At 52.3% G+C, this 16,056-nt stretch overlaps 2 protein-coding genes across 13 annotated transcripts in view; both read left to right on the top strand.

Moving 5' to 3' along the window:
* Positions 1–10,846, top strand: part of CPEB1 (cytoplasmic polyadenylation element binding protein 1) — a 90,612-nt gene extending 79,766 nt beyond the window's left edge. For 8 of the 12 annotated variants that reach the window (XM_043554660.1, XM_043554656.1, XM_043554657.1 and 5 more), the window contains 7 exons: positions 963–1,076; positions 1,329–1,433; positions 2,324–2,460; positions 5,320–5,518; positions 6,924–7,018; positions 7,559–7,639; positions 9,370–10,846. In XM_043554660.1, coding sequence (XP_043410595.1) covers positions 963–1,076; positions 1,329–1,433; positions 2,324–2,460; positions 5,320–5,518; positions 6,924–7,018; positions 7,559–7,639; positions 9,370–9,480 — 842 coding nt within the window. In that variant the 3' untranslated portion in view covers positions 9,481–10,846. Of the gene's footprint in view, positions 1–962; positions 1,077–1,328; positions 1,434–2,323; positions 2,461–3,757; positions 3,795–5,319; positions 5,519–6,923; positions 7,019–7,558; positions 7,640–9,369 lie in introns of those variants that run through there. The other 4 variants (XM_043554659.1, XM_043554658.1, XM_043554665.1 and 1 more) reach the window with 2 other exon arrangements.
* A 1,722-nt stretch (positions 10,847–12,568) lies between these two features.
* RPS17 (ribosomal protein S17) lies at positions 12,569–15,777 on the top strand. The gene is made up of 5 exons (XM_043554668.1): positions 12,569–12,701; positions 12,992–13,143; positions 13,668–13,773; positions 14,295–14,360; positions 15,654–15,777. Exons 1-5 carry the CDS (start codon positions 12,699–12,701, stop codon positions 15,732–15,734), a joined length of 408 nt encoding a protein of 135 aa, XP_043410603.1. The 5' UTR covers positions 12,569–12,698; the 3' UTR covers positions 15,735–15,777.
* The last annotated feature ends 279 nt before the right edge of the window (positions 15,778–16,056 follow it).

Here is a 16,056-nt window from a genome sequence, read left to right on the forward strand (position 1 = left end):
TTACCGAAGGAGTAAAATGGGCAAGGATTAGCCAGTCCCCACTGAGACTAGTCCCTGATCTGGAAAGGCACAGACTGAGTGGGGGGCATGATTAGAGAGAGAAGGCTGAGCTGAGAGGCCAAGAACAAAGAGGCCTCTAGAAGTTACCAGAACAGGCCACACAGAAGATAGTTCCTATTCTGTCCAGCAAGAAAAGTTTCTTAATGGGGTGTTGTCAGAGAAACTTCACAATGGGTTTAGACAAACTTGGATTTGGTATAAACAGGAAGCAGAGTAGTTGGGGAAAAATCAACATTATCTTACAGTGTTGGCATCAAGGAAGGCCCAGTGTCTGTCCAGGTGCCATGGAGACAGCTCTGGCAGTGATGGGATATGGTTCTGATGCAGGGAGCAGTTGAGACATTCTTGTCTTTTGGGTTGCTAGTGGTGGTTTTTACTGGCAGTGGTCCTGACTTCTGTGACTGATGAGTTCAGAGTGCAGACAGGAGAACAATAGAATGTTCCTTATTTGAATATTTAGGGAGAAGGCCAGTTTGGACTAGTAAGTCTGTAGAACATTGTATACAAGATTGCTCTGTTTATTTTAAAGTAATTAGAAATTTAAATCAATTAGTGTTGTACGCCATGACTAGGTAAAACTGCTTTGTGGTTAGCTTATCAGTTATATGTTTGAAAATAGCTTGGGTTGTGATCATTTTTACCCTACATAGCTGCTTTGCCTTTCCTCTCTGTTCTAGTGGAGACAGAAGTAGTGGTTTAGAGTTGTCCTACTGGGCCAACTGGTTTGATGAGGCGTAAGGTTCCTTGCCTTTCTGAATACTGGTGGATGTTCTCCCAGCAGCCAGGCTAGGACTGTGGCCTGTGTAGCTCTCCCCAGCTGAGTTCGTCCCAGAAAGGAGCAATGACTTTGTTGACTCTGACCGGTTTCTTTCTCTCTTTGTCGTCTCTGTTGTCAACCAAAGCTGTGAATGAAGCAACCTGTACCTGGAGCGGCCAGCTTCCTCCCCGGAACTATAAGAACCCCATCTACTCCTGCAAAGTGTTCCTAGGAGGTGTTCCTTGGGATATTACGGAAGGTTAGCTGCCTCTGAGACCTCCTACTTGAGGGTGGGGCATGTCTCTCTAGAGCATTAAACTTGGACCTAAACCTGTGGCTCCCATATTGCTTCTGTCTGGTGCTTACACCCATCACCTGGGACCCAAGATCACTTCTGAATTGTTTGTCAAGGGAGGGAAGTCTGGGGGAAGAATGCCGGTGATCCTGTGCTTGGGCCTTCCTGGGGAGAGTGGTGCCTCAGTTTCTGCCATTCTTTTCCATCTCTTTGCAGCTGGATTGATTAACACCTTCCGTGTGTTTGGCTCTTTGAGTGTGGAGTGGCCTGGTAAGGATGGCAAGCACCCCCGGTGTCCTCCCAAAGGTAATATGCCTAAAGGTAATACAGACATGGTAGGAGATTTTTTTTTCCCCTCCCTAGTATGTAATTGCACTGAGGGATGCTGGTATGTCCCAGCCGCATGCTGGTAACATGGTTTGGGCACTCCCGAGCACAGAACTTTGGGCTGACAGCACTTCTCTTCAACCTGGCACATCCTTCTGCTTCCTCTGAGCTAATGTTCCATCAGTCCACATTGACACTGCAGTTGGAGCTGTCTGGGAAACTTCCTCGTGCACTTCCCTCCAAACCTGAACCCCGGCAGCTACTTTCCTCTCAAAATGAGGCGTCTGAAAAGCTTTCCTTTGCCTGCCTTTCTTGCCCAGTTACATTGTTGCCTGACCTAATTCTGAGATCCCTTTGGAGTTGGCAGGAATGAGGACCAAGCATCTGACTCCTCACTGGTCTGAAATGAGATCCCTTCCCTGTAGAAAGGAGCAGGTGCTATTTTCACTCTGCCCCATCTTCACTGAAAATGTTCCGATGAACTGAACCACTGGTCTAACTAGGCTTTTAAAGCAATATCTCCATGGCCCAGCAGGCTGGCCACAGACCTGCCCTCCATCCTGCCCCCAGGACAGCCTGACTCTGCTGACCAGAACATGCTGTGTGCCCTGGGACGGATGGCTGCGTGGTTATGATGGGATCCTGTGTCCCACCTTGCTGGTCCCTTCCTTCACTTGGGTGGGAGACGATGTGCTTCTCCCTCCCATGGCCTGGCCATCTGACACAGCAAAGTGCTTCCATTCAGAGACTCTGCAGGAGTGGGACAGAAATGTGTTTTACACGTGAGACTCTTTCTCCTGGACAAAACTCCCTACTGCAAAACCAAGACTGAGGAGTAACCACCTGAGGGATGTTAATGCAGTTTCTCTTTTTATTGGAAATAGGGTATGTGTATCTGGTCTTCGAACTAGAGAAGTCTGTCCGGGCCTTGCTTCAGGCTTGCTCTCATGACCCGCTGAGCCCAGATGGCCTAAGTGAATATTACTTCAAGATGTCCAGCCGAAGGATGCGCTGCAAGGAGGTGTGTTAGCCCGGGGTCCTCTCTGGGTCGGGGTAGTTGGTGCATGAGGCAGTGGGTCTCCCACAGGTGGGTGAATATGCAGGCTGCTGGATGAGGATTCTTGTTGCGGCCAAAAGGCTGCTCCTCCTGTTTTACAGTAAATACAGCAAGATACTCTGTTGTGTTAGAAAAACAAAAATCTTTGGTCCTCAATGGTGTATGTGTGCTCCTGCCTGTGGTGATCAGGCTGTGTCCCAGCCCTTACTCCAGCCAACACTTCTGTCCCAAACCTCTAGTCTTAGAAATGAAAACAACAGCTTTCTCCACTTGGGTTTAACTGATAATCTACAGCTGTTTCTCCCTAGACCTGCCCTCAGGCTGTGCCTTGCAACCTTCCTGTCTCTGGTGGGTAAATTCCTCTTTGGCCCACACCATCTGTGGATCACCTCTGCACTCCCATTCGGGGCTTCATTAGCTGTGTACGTTCCTCCATACACTTCTGTCTTCTTTTGCCTCTCCTGCTCCTGGCCGTGTCTGCCTGTGCCCTGAGCATCATGGGTCTCTAGCATAGGTACTCTACCTGCAGCCCTCACTGCACGTTCCTGAGCTCTGTCTCAGACTTACTGAATCAGTTTGGGAGGAGCTACAGATTCTCCACTTTGGACCACGCTCCCCAATGGTTCTAGCAGTTGATGCTTGAAAACCACTTGTCAGAGGAAGTTTGGCGTTGAGGAATCAGTGTTGTTTTTTTTTTTTTAATGTGGTTCCAGAGAACATCACTTTCGTGACACTGGACTAGATATTTAATATATCTGAAACTTCATTTCCTTGTCTATACAAGGGAAACGTGAAATGCCTATTTTAATAAAAAGATCAGCAGTTGCCAGGGGTCAGGGGGAAGGGAGGGATGCATAGGTGGAGCACAGGGGATTTTTAGGGCAGTGAAACTACTCTGTTGTAATGGTGCAATCATGTCATCACACATTTGTGGAAACTCCTAGAATGTACAACAGACACCAAGACTGAACTCTAATGTAAACCATGGACTTGGGAGCTAGTGATGTATTGATAAAGGTTTATTGCTTGTAGCAAAGGTACCTCTCTGGTGGGGGATGCTACTATCAGGGGAGGCTGTGCATGCGGTAAGGCGGCAAGGATATGGGGACTCTGTACTGTCAGCTCAGTTTTGCTGTGAACCCTAAAACTGCTCCAGAAAGTAAAATCTGTAGGGTAAAGGGCGGAGGGGGAGCTACTGAGATGGTCACATCGGATTTAAAATAAATAATGGAAGTAACAAAGCTGACTCTTTGTTTTATAGATGTTTCCTGGTATTAGTTCACATTCTTAGTGACAGGGTAAGTTTGTCTTCCTGCTGCACAGAGACCCACCACACTGCTTTCCTCAGTGCGGCACTGCTGTCTTGTCGCTGTGTGGGGCCCGTGTTGCTCTCCCACCTTGTTACACTCCAGGGCTTGGTTAACACGCTCCTTCATCCCTGTCCCCTGCTTTCACAGGGAGAGGCTGCCACGGCCATACCACAGACCCCCTGAGCCGCCTCCGTGCCTCTGCTGACAACTTCCTTGTCTCCTGTTCTGCCGCATCCCCTTGCAGTGATTACATGTCTGTCTTTGATGTACTGGCTGTAGGCTGTCCTGGTTCTCCTTTCCTCTCAGACACTTAACTCCCTTGTGTCTCCTCCCTGCCCCCAGTGCGGTCGGCATTGAACTCCCTCCTCTTCTCATCTCTCCCTGTCACTTAAACGACTCACTCCTGTGGCTCTCTTCTCACTTTTAGACCCAGACTCATGTCCTCCATGAGCCCCACCTTCCCATGGGGCCTTTCTTGAGGATGCCCTATAATCCTAGACTCTTGTGTTCAGTGTAAGGAAAAGCTTGGAAAGCTTGCTGGCCCTTGGGATATAGACCAAGACTGTGATACTTGTCCATGGGGGTGGAAGAAGCAAAATTGGCTTTTCATCTTCCAGTGAAGTGAGCTCCCCCCAGTCAGATGCTCATTAAGGTCTTTTAGGCCTGGACCCCATCAGCGCCGATTCTTCGCTTTCCCACCATGCCCAGGCAGTCTGACCCCTCTGTTGAAGAATTTTCTTGGTCTTGGCCTGTTGTGTGCCCAGTGCCACCAGCCTTGTCTTTCTCACCTGTCCTCCCAGCTACTGGTTTCTGCCTCTGGTCTCTTTCTGCTTTGAGACTTGTTGGATTTCACAGATCTACCTGTCCAAAAACAGCATTCGTCTGTCTGCTCCCTTCCTTGTGGAGTTCTCTACCTGCTATGCCAGAGTTTGTTCTAGGCTCAGGGGACTCAGAGGTAAAGGACCCAGTCAGCTCTTGCCCTGGTGTGTCGCTGCTCTGTTAGACTGCCACCTGCATCTCTCTGGTCACTTCACTGCTCCTGGCACGCCTGCTGATGCGCACATTGGGCCAGGAGCTGTCTCACAGTGGTACCTCGAGTATCCCCACTCCCTGTCCTTCCAGCTCTGTCCTTCAGTTTCTGAGTCCTTCATGATCTCTGTTCATCAGTGACTGTGGTCCTCTGCTGGAACCACACGGTTGAAGGTTGTGACAGAGTGCTAGGTTCCTGGGTGTGACTGTTGGGTACCATTGTGCTTGTTCTCCAGGGTGAGTGACTGCTCTTGCGCTTCTTTTCCCCATTTTGGACACAAAGACTCAGTAAAATGCAGCTTTGGTTGGGTCTGGTGAGGTGGCTGCCAAGTGCCTGTGTGCCTGGGACTGGGGAGTACACCTCCCCCACTAGATGGGTCTTGGCAGTCCGTTTGAGCATCTCCCGAGCATGCGCCTCACGGTACAAGAACCTGTCTCTCTCTGGCTCCTGGCTGGGGCTGATCCACCTTTGGGTGGTTTCCAGGTGCAGGTGATCCCCTGGGTCTTGGCTGACAGCAACTTTGTCCGGAGCCCATCTCAGAGACTTGACCCCAGCAGGACGGTGTTTGTTGGTGCCCTGCACGGGATGCTCAACGCCGAGGCCCTGGCAGCCATCTTGAACGACCTATTTGGTGGAGTGGTGTATGCTGGGATTGACACAGATAAGCACAAGTATCCCATTGGTAAGTGTCCCACTTCTGTGTGGGAAAGCTTGGTGGCCCCTGGGACTGTGCTAGACCAAGACTGTAATACTTCCCATGGGAATGGAGAGGGAGGCCTGACCCAGGTCTGCAGATGAGCATGGGATGAGCAGCATAGCATCTTTTTCTAGATAAGCCACCAGTACTGACTGTCTGTGCCTACCTCTCTCCCTACCACTTCCCTTGAACGGGGAGAAAGCGGTAGGGGAACATAGGAAGTGATAGGAGGGGAAAATGACATAGGAGCTTTACTTGGAAACTAAACCAGTCTGGGACAGACAACAGGTAATCTTTCATTAAAAGGCCAGGACTTCCCTGAACTTGCCTGTTGTTGTTGTTAAGAGTTCTTGAAAAGTGGCCTTGTCTCTAGGGTCAGAGACCAGGGTCAGGCTGAGGGACGACACCGATTGACTCGAGCAACAGCGTGTAGTCATGGCCTGTGGCGTCCTAGCTTAGGGGAGTCTGCGGGCCTAAATGCTGGGTTTTGGGTCAGCCCCCTGGGAAAGGAGATTCATTCCCCAGTCCTAGCAGAGTGACCTTGGTGGTGGAGTTCGGAGGGGGAGCAGAGCCTGAACTTTTTGATCAAGACCTGGCTAACCCACTTCCCCAGATGCTTAGTCTGCCCACCCACACTGAATCTGATCAGGAAGGAGCACCGTGTGCTCATCAGTGCTGTGCTGCAGACTAAGGACAGGGAGTCAGAGGCTGCGGGGGCAGGGGCAGCATTAGTCGGGATGAGGCTTCCTCCTGGCCCGGAGGGGTGCCTGCTGCGTCACCTGTACACAGGTGTTCTTTGTGTATCTGCCTGTGCCAGAGGGGTCTCTTCCTTCCCGCTTCTTTTTGTTTGTTTTCTTGTGAGTTTTGTTCTTTTTGAGAGAGAGATGTGTGACTGGGGTGGGGCAGAGGGGGAGAGAGGGAAAGAGAGAATCTTACGCAGGGTCCACGCTCAGCATGGAGCTGGATGTAGGGCTCCATTCCACAAACCTAGGATCCTGACCTGAGCCAGAATCAAGAGTCAGATACTCGACCTACTGAGTCACCAGGTGCCCCTCTTTCCTCCCCAAATCAGTCCGTGAATCCTTCCCCATTTCTGAGTGGTTTGTGCCACCGTGGTCTATAACTACTGTCCGATAAGTGTGGTTGCTGTGTGTTTAAAATACAGCTAGTGCCACATGTTGAAATGATAATATTTTGGATATATTGGGTTAAATAAATTATAAAAATTCCACCACTTTTCACTTAAATGTGGCTTTTGGAGACTTAAAATTATGTATCTCCTATTATATTTCTGTCTCACGGCCCTGGTCTAGAAACAGGGTATCTTCAGTGTTGACAAGCAGCATTTGGGAGAATTTGGGTAGAAGGGAGGTTTGTTCTCTTGTTCTAGGATCTGGTCGTGTGACTTTCAATAACCAACGCAGTTACCTGAAAGCAGTCAGCGCTGCTTTTGTGGAGATCAAAACCACCAAGTTCACCAAGAAGGTGAGTGTGCTGGTCTGTACCTTTACTCTGAGCCTTTACTATCCAGGGCAGGCCTGAGACCAAAGCTGTTTGTGTGCTGCAGGTGCCCAGGCAGTGGGTCAAGCTCCTGGGCACTCAGGTGAAGGCTGGGGTTGGGAGTGGCTTGGCGATGGCAGGCTCAGGAGGGAGAGAAGCTGGGATTGTTGAGCCTTTTCAGTATGTGGGGTGTCTTCCCTCACTGGGTATTTGACTGGCATCTCTGGGCAGCCGGCTTCCCATTCTCCAACCTGACCTGTGTCCTCTGAATGCTTACCTGTTGCTGGGTGATCAAATGCTGGCATATAGTTTCAGAGACTCATGTTGTGGAGCCTGCCAGCCAGCTCTGGGGGACGTGTGAATCTGTCCTCTGGCGGCTGTGTTTGTACACGCTCTCCCTGCAGTTCTCACCTTTAAAACAGTAAACATCCTGCACTACTGTTGCCTGGTAATGTCCCTTCTCCTCTGGCCCGTTGGCCTCCTGGTGAGAAGAACCACTTCGTTCTCCTGGTTTGCTTTGTGCAGGTTCAGATTGACCCCTACCTAGAAGATTCTCTGTGTCATATCTGCAGTTCTCAGCCTGGTCCTTTCTTCTGTCGAGATCAGGTGAGTCCCCTGGGGCACTCCAGATGTCTAGGAAGTCCCTACCCTCAATTAAAAATTGTCCTGTAACATTTGTCACTAGAAGGTTGGTGCTCTCAGGTACCTTGCGGTTGTCTAAGAGCACAGAAGAGGCAGCGGTAATGTTCCCTGATGGTGAGAGCAGGGATACACTTTGATAGCTTGATGGAAAACTCTTGGGAAAGCTTTTGAGTCCAGTCTTGATACGCTGGCCTTCCCTGTGCCTGGGGTGTTGTGTGCAGTGTCACCCCGAGGCCAGCAGGGGGTGTTGGTGGATGAAAGGAAGCTGGGTGGGTGTGGTCAGCAGCACCTGTGACCAGGTACCATAGTTCTAACACAGGCCTTCTCGACTGATTTTTCCCTATTCAGGAACCCCTTCTGTACTTGTGAATCTCTGCACTCTTGTGTTTGTCCCTGGTTTATATTCACAGTTGTGAGAAATGGGCAGCTTTCTGTTGAATGTTCCTGGGTGGGAGCAGGGATGTGGATGTGTTGAGGTAGTGTTTCTCAGGTGTTAATGAACACACATCACTTGAGGATCTTGTTTATTTTTATTTTTTGAGAGAAGAGAGGGAGTGCAAGAGGGGAGGGGCACTGGGGTGGGGAGAGAGAATCCCAAGCAGGCTCCTCACGGTCAACACAGCCCATCGCGGGGCTTATTCTCACAAACTGTGTGAGATCATGACCTAAGCCAAAATCAAGAGTGAGGAGCTTAACTGACTGAGCCACCCAGGTGCCCCAAAAGAGAGAGAGAATCTTAAGCAGGCTCCATGCTCAGGGTGGAGCCTGATGTGGGGTTTGATCCCACGACCCTGGAATCATGACTTGAGCTGAAACCCAAGAGTCGGACGTTCAACTGACTGAACCACCCAGGCGCCCCCAGGATTTTGTTTAAATGCAGATTCTGATTCAGTGGGCTTGGAGTGGAACCTGAAATTCATTATTCCTGACGAGTTTCCAAGTGGTCCCGTGTTGCTAGCTGGTACCATACTTTGACAAGAGTTAGGGTAAGTCGGGCCTGTTGAGATACCCACAGTCAGTCATGCTTGGGCTTTTTTTTTTTTTTCCCCAGTGGTGCTTATTGCTCAGGCTCTTAACCAGGGGATAAGAGTTAAGCTGGAGGCTCCAGAGTGAGGGTGTGAGGTAAATTTGGGTTGTTGGGTAAAACCTAGAACAAGTGAGCAAGTATTGCTGACATCAGCCTCTTCTAGCAGACTTGTATGTGTCCGTATCGTTAACAGATGATCCCCATTTTCAGGTAATTGTTGAAAAGTTGGTGGGCTGAGGTGTCACAGCTAGCAAGAGGGGGGCCGAGACTGAGGTACATACCCAGTCACCTGCCCTCAGTGTGAAGAGAAGCATGTTGCCTAGCACATTAGGACACGGAACCACGTAGGCTACAGCTGCTCTGTAGGAGGTGGAGGGGCGGGGGGCCTGATGAGCAGCCCTGGCGGTAGGAGGGGTGAGGGGAGCCAGCAGGGTCTCTGTGCACAGTAGGAGCTGGCGTGTCTGATCGAGTTGGGCACTTAGTGGATTTGCTACGGTTGGTCCAGCCTGTGTGTTAGAGGTGAGAAGGTTCCCCAAGACGGTGTCTTCTAACTCCACGGAGACCACCAGGAATCCCCTCCTCCATCTCCAGGGCAGACAGGCAGCACGGGCTGCAGCTCCCGCTGGTGCCAACACAGCCGTGGCTTCTCTTCCTGTCCCCCAACCAGGTGTGCTTCAAGTACTTCTGCCGGAGCTGCTGGCATTGGCGGCACAGCATGGAGGGCCTCCGCCACCACAGCCCCCTGATGCGGAACCAGAAGAACCGAGATGCCAGCTAGAGGAGCCGGCCGTGCCCGGTGGCCTGTGGCGCCCAAGGCCGGCGGGTCAGGCAGCGGCCTGCACCATCCTGCCCCTGGCGACCAGGGAGCTGGCTTCCCAAGGACAAGGGAAAACCGTAGTCACCTTTGCACTTGCTGAATCTGTCTTTGTTTCTGCACTAATTAATGCACAATGAGTTTTGTCGGGTTTTGTTTTCAGGGGGTGCGCCAGGGCAAGGACCCTCCGGCTCACCCTCCAAGCGACTCTGTAGTTTTCCCAGATTTTAGTTCCTCATTTTGCCGATGAAAAGCAAAAAAAAAAAAAAAAAAAAAAGAAAAAAAAAGAACTACGTGTCGGGAAGGTATTGACACGATGCCTACATCTAGGTTTATTTATTAAAAGCGCTTTTTTACATTCCTTGCAATACTGATGGTGATGGTGTGCAGGTCTCGTTGGGTTTGTTCTTGCAGTTGCCATACAGTGCCTTTCCATTTATTTAACCCCCACCTGAACGGCATAAACTGAGTGTTCAGCTGGTGTTTTTTACTGTAAACAACAAGGAGACTTTGCTCTTCATTTAAACCAAAATCATATTTCATATTTTACGCTCGAGGGTTTTTACCGGTTCCTTTTTACACTCCTTAAAACAGTTTTTAAGTCGTTTGGAACAAGAGATTTTTTTTTCTTTCCGGGCAGCTTTTAACATGATAGCAAATCTGTGTCTGGGGGACTGCTGGTCACTCTTTCTCACAGTTGCAAATCGAGGCATTTGCAACCAAGAATAAAAAAATTTTTTTTTGGATTTGAAACTGGACCGGATAAACGGTATTTGAGCGGCTGCTGTATATAGTTTTAAATGGTTTATCGCACCTTCTTAAGTTGCACTTCTGTGGGGGGAGGGTTGATAGAAGTTTTTAATCACAAAGTCACAGGACTTTTTTCTTTTGTAACTGAGCTAAAAAAGGGCTGCTTTTTGGTGGGGGCAGATGAAGGCTCACAGGAGCCCTTTCTCTCAGAGGGGACAAGTACACTTCCCTTATTTCTTTCAGTTGAGAAATGTATGAAGGAACAGTTGCAGTCACTGAAATGCTACTGGAGTTGAAAACTTGACTTTTTTTTTTTTTTTTTTTTTTTTTTAAAACAAAACCTACTTGCCCCTCTTTGGGAAGCTGTGTGCCAAAGAACCAGTGTCATACCCCCCCCCTCCCTCCTGCTGAGCTGACGTCGCATTGTTGCATATCCCAGCTACTCTGTGGGTTTTGTGAAGCTGTGTGTGAAGTCTCTACCTCATTGTAGTATATGCAGGCAAGACTGCACTCTCCTACAGACGTGTGGAGTAAGCTGTGGTGTAGTTTTTTTGGCACATAATAAACACGTTGCAGCAGAGTTCTGCTTCTGTCTCTGTCTCAGGTGTGGGAGCAGTGGGGCCGAGGGGCTATATGACTGGAGAGTAAAAATCCCTGTTTCCTTGGATTTACTGTGGTGGTATTCCAGCCCGGGTTGAGGGCGGGGCCGTGTGGGAGACCTGCCCCTGTCCGTACTCCTTGGTCGGTTCACGGTCAAAGGCACCTTGGAGACGCCTCTGCAGCAGGCGGATAGCTTTAGTCCAAGCGTAAAAAGCCCTCACACATAGCTTCTTGGAGCTCCTCTTCTCACAGCCTCAGAGCCAGCCTGGAGGAGCCGGAGGCACAGCTCGGGCCCCCTGTTCTCAGCTGCCCCTGTAAGCCTCGGGCTAGATTTCTTCTTGGGAGGCTTCCCATCCTCTTGGACTCACCTGTGCTGACCCAACCCCTTTCTGAGAGGGAGAAGCTTACTTTTTGCTACTCTTCAAGAGCCCTGTTAATTTGGACTCTTAATCACAGACTCCCAGGATTTGTGAGACAGTCTGCTGATGATTTTCCCAGGTAGGTTGTGCCTGGGCCCTGCTGCTGGGCCGATCCTTCGGAAGATAACCCGGCATGCTGAAGCAACCCTTCTGCGAGATGTGCAGGGATTCACTGTTGGAGTGGGTGGCGGGAGTCCCTGGGCCAAGAATGCGAGGCCTGGCTGGCAGCAGCCTCCCATGAAGTTTGCCCTTGCTGGTAAAGCTCCTGCAACTCCCTCAGAGGAGCAGACACGCCCCCCCTTTTGGTGTCCTATTCCATATGGCATAGAGGCGTCTCTTCTCCCCTCTGTGCCCCTCTTCTCAGGATAAGAAAGGTGCCACGTGCAGGTAGAGGGCTTCCTGCCCTGTATAGCCTTCCGTTCCCATCCATCCAGAGTCTGGACTGGCCAAGGTGACCAGGAAGGGAGTTGAAGGCGGGGGCCCAGCCTGAGGCCCTTTACCTCCTACCACCTGGCCAGCCCAGCCTTTCCTTAGGTGGGGGCCTGGGGCTGGCCTCAAGAGTTGGGGGGAGCAGAGCCAGAGGAGGGGGCAGGGAAAGCCGGGGGATGTCTGCTCTGGTGGTTACAGAAGGGCCTGGTTTGGGAATGGGTGCGGCAGGAACAGCGTGAAGACAGATGGTTGGAGGACGTACCTCGGTGCCTGGGAGCACCGCCGGTGGGCTGGGTCCTCTGCATGTTTGAGAGCTTGCGGGGCGCTGGGAATTAGCTAAGCAAAATGGCCCTATGCTGAGGAAACAGCGCTTGTCATGGTGACTTAAATCTTACAGTAGCTTTAAGAGGCTTTGGTGCTACTTTAGGTTGGAAGGAAAGCCCATGATAAGGTGACACTTGGGCAATGACCTGGAAGAAACGAGCTCGGCCTCTCCCAGGTGCAGCCCCCGCCCCCGGGCTAAACCCACACGTCTCCGACCTAGGGACGGCTGAGGGTCCTGGGAGGGGAGGGGCACCGTCCCTGCTTCCTTACCTTTCCGCACTCCCGAATCGCCGTTCCCAGGACGCTAAAGCCTCCCTCCGTCTCGCTGGCGTGTGCAGAAGACACGCACCCCTTCTAGTCTAGGCCAAGTAAGGCGATCCAGTCCCAGAACCGACGAGCAAGAAGCAGGGAGCCCAGAACAAACCGGGGCGGGGCGGGGCAGGGAGCGGAAGTCGCGCCCGCAGAGGGCGGGCCAAGCGCTCGTCCCGCCCACCGGCTGAGGATGGGCCGCCTGCACTTCCGCCCCGCCCCGCTGGGAGTCGCTGTGGAGCTCCTGCGGAGGACTCTGAGCGGCCGAGGTTAGGCGGAAGCGCCTTTCTGGCCGGCGCTTTATAGGCCTCTCTGTTGCTTCCTGTTTCCTCTTTTACTGTACCCGCCAACATGGTAGGTATCTTGGCTCCGCGCCCCGTCCCCCTCAATCGTCCTCCATCCGCGGCTTTCCGCGGCCCCCAGCCCTCGAGGCCGGGCGCCGGACCCCTCCAGGTCCTGGCCTCCGCGGGTCCCTGGCCTCCGCGCTGAGCCCCGCGCTCCAGCGCTTCCCGACCGGCCGGCCCTCCTCTCCCCTGGGATTCAGCCCTAGCCCGCAAACCCTGCTCCCGTCGGAGCGGGACGCCGCACTTTTCCCCGGAGGGCTGCTCTGGCTCGCGAATGACCCAGTGTTGTCCAACCCGCAGGGCCGCGTCCGCACCAAGACCGTGAAGAAGGCGGCCCGGGTCATCATTGAGAAGTACTACACGCGCCTGGGCAACGATTTCCACACCAACAAGCGCGTATGCGAGGAGATCGCCATTATTCCCAGCAAGAAGCTCCGTAACAAGATTGCAGGGTGAGTTGACGGGCCTGGTGGAGGACGGGGAGCCGCGGCTCAGGGTCCGCCGAGCTCCGACTCGGGAGCGGGCCGGGTGCCCTGCTGCTGGCATCGGGACGAGCGTCACCGACGCGGCGGGTTCTCCTGCGGGCCTGCCCTCCCGGACGGGGCTGGCCAGGCAGAACCCCCGGGAGATCCTGCTCCGCACCGCGAGGCCTGGCCTGGTTACACGCCGGGTCAGGGACTTTGGAAGTCGGAAGGAAGGAAAAGGGAGGCGGGCGGCGGCCGAGAAAGCTGGAGGTGGAGGATTGGGTGGCTCGGAAAGAACGGGAGCCGAGAAGGGCGTGTGCGAGGCGGCGGAGCTGGGTGTGCGCGCTCGGAGCCCGCGCTCGGTGCCCGCGCTCGGTCTCAGGGTGGTGAGTCCTGCCCCTTCTCCCGGCGTAGCAGGAACCGCAGCTGCTGTGCGTCTCTCCGGAGACGGCCGGGACCGGCGGGGGCCGGGGTGCGCGCTCAGGGTTCTCACTGGCTTGTGCACTTTGCAGCTATGTCACACATCTGATGAAGCGGATCCAGAGAGGCCCGGTGAGAGGCATCTCCATCAAGCTGCAGGAAGAGGAGAGAGAAAGGAGGGATAATTATGTACCCGAGGTAAACTTCCTGGGTCGTTTTTGGGTCTCTGGCGCATCGTGAAAGATAAGCAGGTGCCTGGTTTGCCAAGGGACCTCCACAGAGTCTTAAAAAGGAGGTCTTCTATCCATCTATCCCTCAACCAGCTCTAGGTGCCCACAATCCATGTGCCATAGCCTTGTTTTGCCCTGTTGGGTCCGCTCTGGTTTTTCACGTGAGAGCCCTTAGTGGTGTGTGTTGAATGATTGCCGATGGCCGTTTGTCCTGGTTTGAGTATTTGCTTTAGCATAACATTCTGGAGGTGTGCACCTGGTGTTGAGGTTTACTGAAAACTGGTTGGATGTTCATGAGGGTAAAAGAAGGTAAAACCAGGAGAACTGATCCTTGGGTGCTGGGATCCTTAAGCACACTGCTCACCTTGCGGGATGCCCTCCTCCCTTCTTCCCCCTCCCCCCCCCCCCCATTTAAGAATCTTGGGGAAAAGGTGGGGAAAGAGAGAGAACTCACTCATTGATATTTGGGGCCTGCCTTGTTACTTCTAGGTCTCAGCCCTGGATCAGGAGATCATTGAAGTAGATCCTGACACTAAGGAAATGTTGAAACTTTTGGTAAGTGTGTGCTGAGTTTCTAAATAGGATTTTGAGAACCATCAGTAGCTTTCCATGATCTCTGTTAAGACTAGCAACCAGGCATTCTTCTCAACATCCTTCATACATGATTTCCTTTTGTCCTCCCCATGCCCCAAGAGACCCATTCTGCTATTTGCGTTTCCTACTTGAGGAAATGGCAGCTTGAACACTAGTGGGTGGAGGGTTGGGAATCCCATCTACGCTTCCGACCACTAGACACACCGCCTCCAACATGGGGTTCGCTGGTTAGTGAAGATGGAGATTGCACTCCACCGGAAGGTAACTCGCAAAGGCAGTGGCCATTCTCCCATGGCTTCCAGGACACCCCTCCTCCCTTCTTTCCTTGTCTTCTTGCCTCTGGCCGCTCCTTCCCTTTGCCCCTTGGTTCCAGCTCTGGTTGTCCCTTCATACTTCGTGCTTTCCCTCGGGGATGTCATTCCTCCTGTGTCTGTATGCTGGCCACTCGTAAGAAGTGTGGTCTCCTCTGCACATGCTTACCAGGCACGTGCGTGTGGCAGTTAAGATACCTTTGTGTGGCTTCTCTTAGTTCTCCATGGTTTGATGAGGGTAATCTGGGCTTCAAAGTCCAGTACACAGTGATTCAGAGCAACTTCATTTTTTCTTTTTTATGATCGCAAAATGTGTAAGACATTTGGAAAGGTAGGTAGTGAGCAGAAGGAACTGCGTACCTACCACCCAGTTTCAGAAAAATGTTACGAGCATAGCTAAGGTCTGCTGTGGACCATTTTCTCCAGAAATAACTACTATCCTGAATGTAGCCTTTTAGTTTTTTCTATAAAATTGGTTTTTGAGGATGAACCGGGGCACGAAGTTCCAGGTGTGTGGCAGGCTCTCGACAACTGTTTGAATTAGTGAAGCTTCCTACTTGCGTGTGGCCCTGTATGTGTCCCAGGGCGGTGATCCTCAAAGGAAAAGATGACCCTCGGGACATTTGGCAATGTCTGGACACACTTGGCTGCTACAGCTAGGGGATGCTAGCAGACATGAGTGGGCAGAGGCCAGGGATGCTGCTAAAAATCCTACAGTGTCCAGGACAGCACGCTGACATCTGGCTGTTGGGAGTGCATGTTCCTCCAGATCTCAACTAGACCCCCTTGTGAGTTCATTGTTCTGGGGCGGGGAGAAGGCCCCTGTTGGCTTTCTGACCCCAAGCTGGTGGACGCCGATAGGCCAGGCCTGGCGGTAGTACTGGGACTTCGATCACAGACCTCAGCAGTACGGCCACACTGAACCCACTTTGTTGTTTTCCAGGACTTTGGCAGTCTGTCCAACCTGCAGGTCACCCAGCCTACAGTTGGCATGAATTTCAAAACACCGCGTGGAGCCGTTTGAATCTTTGCTGTAATACCTTCAATAAACCTTGGACAGTAACCTTGCCTGTGTCCTATGTGGGTTCTGTGCCAGTAGCGCTAAGGGCAGGAGTCTTTCTCAAGGCAGAAATCCTGAAGAGCACTCTGCGGTGGCAGCATCTGCAAGGGGCCTCTGGGCCGTGGGCGTACGGACGGCGGACATCCTGGAGAGCTGAGCCCCATGGCCACGTTGCTTGCCAGCCCCACCTGCCTGGCCCTGGCAGGCCCTGAGCACTAACCTTGGCTTCAGGAAGAAGTCGGGGAGATGCTTTCCCTCTCCTCACCCTGCCTGCCCTGGGGTTCGA

The sequence above is a fragment of the Prionailurus bengalensis genome, chromosome B3, assembly GCF_016509475.1.
Source record: "Prionailurus bengalensis isolate Pbe53 chromosome B3, Fcat_Pben_1.1_paternal_pri, whole genome shotgun sequence".
In the NCBI taxonomy this organism is placed as follows: Eukaryota; Metazoa; Chordata; class Mammalia; order Carnivora; family Felidae; genus Prionailurus; species Prionailurus bengalensis.

Bases quoted from the DNA above. Each gene is read 5' to 3' on its own strand.
- RPS17 (XM_043554668.1), top strand. The intron at 13,774-14,294 runs GTAAACTTCCTG...TGTTACTTCTAG, and splicing joins GGGATAATTATGTACCCGAG to GTCTCAGCCCTGGATCAGGA. The intron at 14,361-15,653 runs GTAAGTGTGTGC...GTTGTTTTCCAG, and splicing joins AGGAAATGTTGAAACTTTTG to GACTTTGGCAGTCTGTCCAA.